Here is an 8,907-nt window from a genome sequence, read left to right as displayed (position 1 = left end):
TTGTATAGGTTTTTTCTTCAGTATCTCGTATACTAAGTGATATTGATATAAGAGAACATAAGAACTAGAATAGAAACAAAATGTAGCTCACTCGTGTTTGGTAACATAAGTACTAAATGATCCATGAAAATAGGAAAAAGGAGAAATATCTCACTGACTGTACTACAGTCATAAAAATAATTCAGTTGTGTTTGGTTCACAAGAACATAACTTGCATTAAATAATCTTGGTTTAATCAATAAAAGATAATACAATTTTACTGACTTTACGTCAGAACATAATAATTAAAATACTCTGGGTTTACATTTAGAGAAAACAGGGCTATTATTTCAAACAGCCAAATGGTGGCCAACTGTGCTGGACATGATAAGTATTTAACAAATTTAAAAAAGTACAAAATGAGAAGAAAAAATACTAACCGATATATTCTTTCCCGCAGCTCGGCTAAATTCTATTGTTTTTGTGTAAACTTTCTCTGACCGCTCCCCAGTAAAAAAAATCCAGGGGATTTAAATCAGGCGAACGGGGTGGCCACAAAATTGTCCCAGCGCGCCCTATCCACCTGAGTGGGTATTCTTCATCAAGATGTTCTCTTACCAAACGGGCATAATGCGCTGGGCAGCCATCTTGCTGGAACCACATTTCCCTGTAAATGTTCAGTGGCACGTCTTCTAACAGATCTGGTAAAGTATTCTGAAGAAAATCCAAATAAACTTCGCCATTCAAAATCTCTGGCAGCTCAAAAGGTCTAATTATCTTGCCATTTAGTATCCCGGTCCACATGTTTACTTTAAATCGATACTGTGACTTTCTTGCCTCATCAGATTTGGATTTTCTACATGCCACTCGTGCAAATTGTGCAAATTCATGTAACCATCTTTTTTAAATGTTGACTCATCGGTCCATAAAATCTTCTCTAAGAATAGAGGGTCTTCTCTGTGCCTTCCTAGCATTCGTTTGGCAAAACGCAACTCTACCTCAACTCTGTTATCAGTATTGTCACAGTAATTTATTGAACAACCCATATATTAAACAAGGTGGTCTACTCTATATGTAAGCGAAAGTAGTTGTGGGTGAACTGATTAAGAAGAGAGGGGTCCGTCTATATTATTTATTTTTAGAAAATAGTTGTTCAAAAATATATTTTCTGAACTGTCCTATGGTTCAAGGACAATTATTCCATTTATTCATTATTTTACACGTTATATTTTGAATCTACCTTTCACTGTCCTTCTCTGAAGCAACTGACACATGAGTCACATGACACACCGGCGCTTCGGAAAGAACTTGATTTTTCAAATCTACACCACCCATATTATTTAATTAGCACAGGTTTCAAAGTGTCTTCGCCAGCCCGGCAGCCCGTCTTGCCTCGTTATTGTGGTAGGTAGAAAGAGTGGTTACTACATGTCCCCACAGTGCCTACTAACTATTGAACTTCTAGGCATTCTGTTTTCCGCAGTCGTCTTAATTTCTCGTCTTCGGTTTAAGGTGCCAATAAAATCAGTTGTTTTAGATTTTAGGAAACCGGCAAGGCTTACATAGTTATAAAAAATGTCTATAAACAAAATGTAACCCTTGCCAAGGCTTAATGAAAGATTTTCATTAATTTTATTACTATTTTAGCAGTTGAGCTCGTAAAGCCGTGTACTGTGGCGCGGTTGCTGCAGCAGCTTTAGGTACTGGTACTCTGCTAAACGGGTACCGATTCTTAGCGCACATTAAGCAAATGATTGTATAGGATTGTAAGTCGAGATTCTTCAAAATTAATAGCAACGCTTCTGCTCCCCTTAATTTTATTTGTTCTGCTTTAGGGACGTTAATGATTAGGAAAGTCATAGTGAGTACTCGCTACCTGTACAAAAAAGTTTTCTATTGGGTCCGTGTGGAAATAGGCGATTGCATAATTATAATTAAACTAAGTAATTGGCTCACATTTACACGTCAAATTTTAAAACTACAGGCGCCATTTTACTTTTATCGATCGTCACGGTAATAAAATCCTCGTTGAGAAGAACTGGCAAGAAACTCAATGACATTATAAATATTAATATATTACAGGGGCCCCTCACTTGAAAATTTTCGGAAGTGGTTGGCTTCGGATTTTCCGGTAGTCCATTATTGTTACTTGGTCTACGTTCACGAGAATAAAATTGAATATATGGTGCATTATGTCCACAAATGTATGGTGAAGCATAATGGTATTTAAAATTGGGTGAAGCTGATGACGGTGCGTTTACCCCAAAACCTAAGCCGTCTACATCAAGGTAGACGGCTTAGGTTTTGGGGTAAATGTAGGTTTATTTGTAGTCTTAATTGGCCTAACATTTTACATTGTATTTATTATTTGATGGATTGTGCCAATTATTTTGCGGTCTCGGACCTGTTCAAGTTGTAATGTTGCTGTCATTGTGGGTCTATAAGATTTTTAATATGCTCAATAATTTTTCTTTTAAAATCGTACTCGTCGGAGTTAGGAAGTCATTTATATGGGAATGATATAAATAAAATTAAACACTGCACTTTTAAATCACTCAAACTGAACGTTGAACGTACGTCTAACTGCACCTTTCACTAGGATATACAACGTGTCCCAAAACTCAACGATAAGCCGGCACCAGAGGATGGAGCTGCTTATGATTAGTCGAGAAAAAATAAGGAAAAAAATATATCTCAATTATTTTAGAAATTACAGAAAAAAAATGAAATTCATCGAAAATCGACATCCCTAATGGTATTTTTAACGACCATGTCACAAATATTCAAATATTACTGTTTTTTTTTTTGTTTTTGGAAACTTAAGTAGCCCTGCTATCTAACACAGTTCTTAAAAATACCATAATACATGTAGTTTTTCACACAAAAAATAATCAAAATTCATTTTGTCCCTACAATTTTGAAAGATTTTTTTCTTACAGTCCACTTTCAATCATCATGGTGTAAAAAAATAGTATCGACACCACTATGGCAATTATTTTCAAAAGTTGACGCAACTAACCAAGATTCCAAAATGGTATAATACTTTAGGAAACCTAGTCACAAAAAAAACAACGAATTTTTAAACAAGAATCGACATTATTTAATGTTGGCGGTAATCACTTTTACTGTACCCAAAAAAAGGATTTTTGTTGTTGAAAAATGTTGAATAAATGCAAAGAAATGGTACAATTTTTTTTCCTTTTTTTTTAAATTCATTTACTACATTATTAATACTACAGTAAATGTTCAAATTGCCTGCCACCGGCATTAATACAGACATGACATCGCCTTAGAAATGATCGTTTTATCCGTCGTGCATATCTTCTACCATTGATATGATCCGCAGCTTGTGTGATTTTTTGGCGAAGCTCGTCCAATGTTGCTATGGGTTTTGAGTAGATTTTGTCTTTAAGACAGCCCCAGTAGTCCAGGGGGTTCAGGTCGGGCGAACGGGGTGGCCACAAGATAGGACCAAGTCGCCCGATCCAACGCCCTGGATACTCTTGGTTTAATTATTCTCGCACTGCACGGGCATAGTGAGCTGGGCAACCATCATTTTGAAACCACATGTTTTGTAAATCACGTAAAGGCACGTCTTCTAATAATTCAGGCAAGTCGTTTTGTAAAAAGGTCAAATAGCCATCACCATTAAGGTTTCCTTGTAACTCAAAGGGTCCAATTACATTTCCATTTAAGATGCCCGTCCATAAGTTAACCTTGAATTGATACTGAGATTGTCTTCTCTCATCAAGTGCGGATTTTCATTGCTCCAACTATGTAAGTTGTGTAGATTTGAATAGCCATCTTTCTTGCAGGTTGATTCATCCGACCATAGAACTTTGTCTAAGAATTGGGGATCTTCCCCTGTGCTTTTGCAGCATCGCACGGCAAAATGCGACCCGATGTGGATAGTCCCGCGGTAGTAACGTCTGCACACGCCTGTAGTGATATGGGTGAAGTCTGTGACGTTTTAGAATTCGATGTGCAGAACTTTTGGTATTCCCCGTAGCTAGTTCTATGGCACGTACCGAGGTAGTTGAATCGTTTTTTCTATTTCATTGAGAACTTCTTCATCGCGTTCCAATCTAGGTCTTCCAGTGTGTCTCCTGTCAAATGGTAAACGACCTTCCGCAAAGGCTTGATGTACATAATAAACACTCGATAATCCGGATGTCTTGAACATTTGGGGTACCTTTCTCGATACAATCTGCTAGCAGCGTTAGCATTGCATCGGCATTCTCCATAAATGAGATGCATATTAGCGTATTCCAACGGTGTGTACGGTAGCGGCATGATAAACGCTAAACAATCCAGAATACGGAAAAAGTCCAATACACAAAACACAATCACAGTCCAAAATAATGCCAGGTCAGTACAGTTTGCAGATCACCAGTCCAAAAAGCAAAGCCAAGAGTTGTTAGTATGAGAGCCACATCAATTAATACGGAACGGTGCACAGCGAACAAAGGATCAGAGTGTACTGACTTGAAAATTGTATTAACGACCCACATTTTCCATTGAAATTTTAAAACTTGCAACAACAACCCTTTTAAAAGTGATTAATATCAACATTTAAAAAATGTCGGTTCTTGTTTAAAAAATTCGTTGTTTTTTGTTGTGACTAGGTTTCCCAAAGTATTATTACCATTTTGGAATCTTGGTTAGGGTTGCGTCAGCTTTTTGAAAATAATTGCCATAGTGGGTGTCGATACTATTTTTTTACACCCTGATGATTGAAAGTGGACTGTAAGAAACAATCTTTCAAAAATTGTAGGGACAAAATGAATTTTGATTATTTTTTGTGTAAAAACTACCATGTATTTTGGTATTTTTAAGAACTGTGTTAGATAGCAGGGCTACTGAAGTTTTCCAAAAACAAAATAAAAAACAGTAATATTTGAATATTTGTAAGACATGGTCGAAAAAAAATACCATTAGGGGATGTCGATTTTCAATGAATTTCATTTTTTTTTTTCTGTAATTTCTAAAATAATTGAGATATATTTTTTTCCTTATTTTTTTCTCGACTAATCATAAGCAGCTCCATCCTCTGGTGCCGGCTTATCGTTGAGTTTTGGGACACGTTGTATATACTGATGCAATGTTTTCCGTCAGGGGCAGGTATTTTGCAAATTAGGTCATCAAATAAGCCTAGCGTTGCTTTTAAACGGGTTTTACATATTGTCTTATTTTTTCAGGGAGGTTGATAGCAGGAGTTTAGAAAGAAGGCTTCCAATGCTTCCATAAATTATGGTAAGTCCAAATATCTCTTAATTATAGTGTTGACCTTTTCTGGAAATCTGGGAACGTGTAGTACGTTCTTGAGGACGAAGTTTTAATGTGTAGTTTAAGCAATGTTAATACATTCAGTGCCGGTGACCCGATAGTCGGGTTCTCTGTTTGTAGTCGCTGTTTTTCATATAAAGGATTTCGCATGTTATTGGCTACGCTCGTAGCGTGTACACCGGCACTAAATAAATGTGTTAAAGCAAACGGAGACAGGATCAATCACGTGGTTAAGGGAAAGAACTGATACATTTTTAGCACAAATTCTTGACTTGACTTGACTAAATACTTATCGATGCAGCAGGTACCACGAGAGGAGGAACACCTGAAGGCTACCGGGAAGCGGAGACTCTTCGAATGACCGACCGGCTAGCGAAGGTAATCCTTGGAGTCCTTTATATAAACTTATTTGACCAAGAGTGACCTTATCCCACCCGTTAGATATTCTTCTTTACTTTACTTTGCTTCATTTGGAAAATATCCGGAAACCGTAAAGATGGAAGACGCATGCGTGATGTCTTGTCTCAGTAAAATCAGACAGAAAAAATTTATGTAACTAAAAGAGACATAATAATTATGATTTTTATGAAGTAAGTTTATATTTCTTACAGCGGCAAGGGTCAGAATTCCCACAACCAGTAAGCACACCCCCACTTCAGACCCAGAGTAAACGAAGGCAGTCTTCAGCTCAAGTGAGTCATAATTTTATGACAAGATTTTGATAGTTCGATCTTACTCTAAAGACAGGATTCAAAGACGGTGGAGTAGATAGACTGCTAAAATCTATATGTACTTTTCCAGTAATCAGGCAAAAAGTATGCAGTATCTGTTGGTATCGATACCGTATACATCATTGGATTCCTTTTGATGACGCGGCTAATAAAGCCATTATTTACAGGTAAGAAGTTATCAAGACGAAAAGCAAGATAGGCCAGAAAAGTCTGAAACACCTCGAAGACACGACGACATACCAAGAAAACCTCTCCCTGAACAACAGGTAAACAAGTTGAAAACGTTGTGTTAAAAGTGTTGTGGCCTTTTGTTGAAGTGTGAAGAAACTCTAAAAAGTGTGCGAGTATCGTGGAAGTTGGTTGGAACGAAGCATATTATTATTGATGAACTTAGTATATTATTAATGAATACAAAAAAAAAATTAATCGTCAAATTAATAATTTAATAGGCGTGCACGCTCAGGCGAGGAAAACGCGCGCACCGCCTTGGACGAAGCACTAATTATCGAAACCGCTCACAACATTTCACAAATCAGTTCAGAAATGCGACTTACAAGCATAGGCAGGGAGAACAACTAAACATAAGAAAACATTTTTGTACAAGCTGAAACTGATACGCTTAGGTCGAGCTTCGCGTATATTTTTTTTCGTCTAGCCCCCCATCCGCCAACCGTCTGATAAGGAACTTCGTTCCGACTGCTAACTTAACAACCTTTTTTTAATTCCAGGAGAACAACTGGAGACCAGACCCAGACACGATACGAGTGACGAAATCGCAAGACTCGCCAGCGAAGAGGTTACGGCATGAGGCAGAGCCCCTAAAACGGGCGAAGGGTGTTGGTGATTCGCCTAGGTTGACACAGGCGCACACGCCGAGGCCAGACCATCATAAGAGCAGCCCTAACGTCGCGTCGAGGCATAAATCAGGTATGCGACACGGCCATCCTGACGTAAGATGGACTACGTATGATACTTGTGGTATTGGCGCAACTGGCTGTGTGCGCGACAGTGTGACCTAATAGCTATGGGGTACATTTTGAGAGTATGCATATGTCAATTCAAAAAATGACATTTATGCCACTTCAAGCACGATTCTGCCGATTTGTCTGATTAACAAGCTCCGACCTACCCAAGGATAAACATGTAAATTTAAGCGCCATGTATCTTTAATGGTAGACTGTAAAATTCATGTTATACTCGGTTAATTAATCAATCGTCTATTGCTGTACTTACAGTAATATGGCATAGCGATTTGTAAAACTTGTGTGTCGTTTATTTCCAGGTTCACCAAACAAACGCGAAGAACGCAAATCAGCAACGTACGGGCGCAGTGACTCCAAACGCCAGGAGTCCGTTGACCAACGAAAGATGTACACAGCAAGCTCAGAGTCCGAACTTTTCGAGTGCGCAATCTTACCCATCTTCCACAAATTACTCACAGAGCGGCATAAAAGTCAACCCCATGGTCTCAACCTCACCTATGGCGTCAGCTGTCCTAACATCTCGATAAAATGCGACATAGTTGAATATTTGTAAGTAGAGTTTTAGGTTTAGGACAGGAGCAATACTTTACCTGCGTTGAACTCGACTTCAATGTTTACAACGTTAAAACCTTTCATATCTCAAATGTCAATTGTAATAGAGACAAGACTCATAACAGTTTCATAACCACGAGTAAAGTTGTAAAAGTAATTGTTTATTCTAAATATTCTGATTACGTTTTTTGATGCGGAATCCTGACCGTAATAAGATTCATATACTAGCCGTGTCTTATCCAACCTCGACATTGGCAGAATCATCAACACCTTGATGGAGCCATAACACGAAAAATTGATTGATCCTGATATTCTGATGCGTTTTTTGATGCGGAATCCTGATAGTCTAACATCAATCAATTTTTCGCGTTATGGCTCCCTGATTGACACTGAGTCACTGACACAATTTTGACAGTTCAGTAGTGTTGCCACGTTGACAAAGATTAGGAGAAATAGTAGAACAGGCGTAGGTATTTTCTAAATATTTTAAGCCAGTTATAAATATTTCTTTCTGGTGAAGCAAGATGCCTTTATTTATAATTCTTATATTTTGGCAATAAAGTGTTGTGAAATTGTGACCAGAGCGCAATAAACAATATCATAGTTGTTTTTCTTTATGACTAGGTAAATGGAAATTGTAAAATAGGATAAACCGAAATTTTTGTGCCTCGTGACTTTACAAAAAGTGCAATAACGAATAAAATACTACCAATTAACGCTTATAAATAATGTGAACTAATTTAGTTTGAATTAACATTTTGTGAGTACGATAATACTTGTACCAATATTAAAATACTTGTCTACCTAATCAAACTGTAGAATTTATTACACATTATTAAAATAACTCTTGTATTTAGCAGAAACTGATTAAAATTTGGTACGATTTTTAGATATGATTGTAAAATAATGATTGAATGTTAAAATAAGTAAACAAAGTTCTCAACGACAAGTTCGCTCACGGGTTTTAGATTTAATGTAAAAATCAAGTGTTGTTAATTCTTTAACATCGAATATTATACGTCTTCTTTGAAAAATCGTTCGCACAAAGTTAATTTGTATCTCGAAGCACACCTTGTGTATTCAACTATATGCGAATATTCTTAAAATCTTTTAAAAAGAATTTGCAAATTTAAATTCCTTTATGAGGATAACCATAATATTATATAACTGAGACCACAATATTAAAAAAAAAATACTTTAATTGGGAATGGATAATGAAAACCTCAGGATATTAAGAATATTCCTTCAGTCCTTAATCTATAGGTACTCCAGGAAGGTAGGCGTAGTTTGTGCTCATCGTAAACTCTGGTCTCACTCTTCCGTATTAAAAGGGATAGAGACGGAACACACGCTAAGCTTACCTTTCCGAAATCAGT

The 8,907-nt window shown here is 37.1% G+C and overlaps 1 protein-coding gene across 1 annotated transcript; it reads left to right on the top strand.

Moving 5' to 3' along the window:
* The first annotated feature begins 5,100 nt into the window (after window positions 1-5,100).
* Window positions 5,101-8,228, top strand: LOC133533176 (uncharacterized). The gene is made up of 6 exons (XM_061872136.1): window positions 5,101-5,232; window positions 5,567-5,643; window positions 5,877-5,957; window positions 6,164-6,262; window positions 6,725-6,923; window positions 7,279-8,228. Exons 2-6 carry the CDS (start codon window positions 5,623-5,625, stop codon window positions 7,530-7,532), a joined length of 654 nt encoding a protein of 217 aa, XP_061728120.1. The 5' UTR covers window positions 5,101-5,232; window positions 5,567-5,622; the 3' UTR covers window positions 7,533-8,228.
* Window positions 8,229-8,907: the final 679 nt, after the last annotated feature.

Source organism: Cydia pomonella, unplaced genomic scaffold, assembly GCF_033807575.1.
Source record: "Cydia pomonella isolate Wapato2018A unplaced genomic scaffold, ilCydPomo1 PGA_scaffold_106, whole genome shotgun sequence".
Lineage (NCBI taxonomy): Eukaryota > Metazoa > Arthropoda > Insecta > Lepidoptera > Tortricidae > Cydia > Cydia pomonella.
Note: the sequence above shows the minus strand (reverse complement) of the source record. Positions and strands in the feature narration are given on the sequence as shown.

Bases quoted from the DNA above. Each gene is read 5' to 3' on its own strand.
- LOC133533176 (XM_061872136.1), top strand. From the start codon at position 5,623: ATGACCGACCGGCTAGCGAAG. The intron at 5,644-5,876 runs GTAATCCTTGGA...TATTTCTTACAG, and splicing joins TGACCGACCGGCTAGCGAAG to CGGCAAGGGTCAGAATTCCC. The intron at 6,263-6,724 runs GTAAACAAGTTG...TTTTAATTCCAG, and splicing joins AACCTCTCCCTGAACAACAG to GAGAACAACTGGAGACCAGA.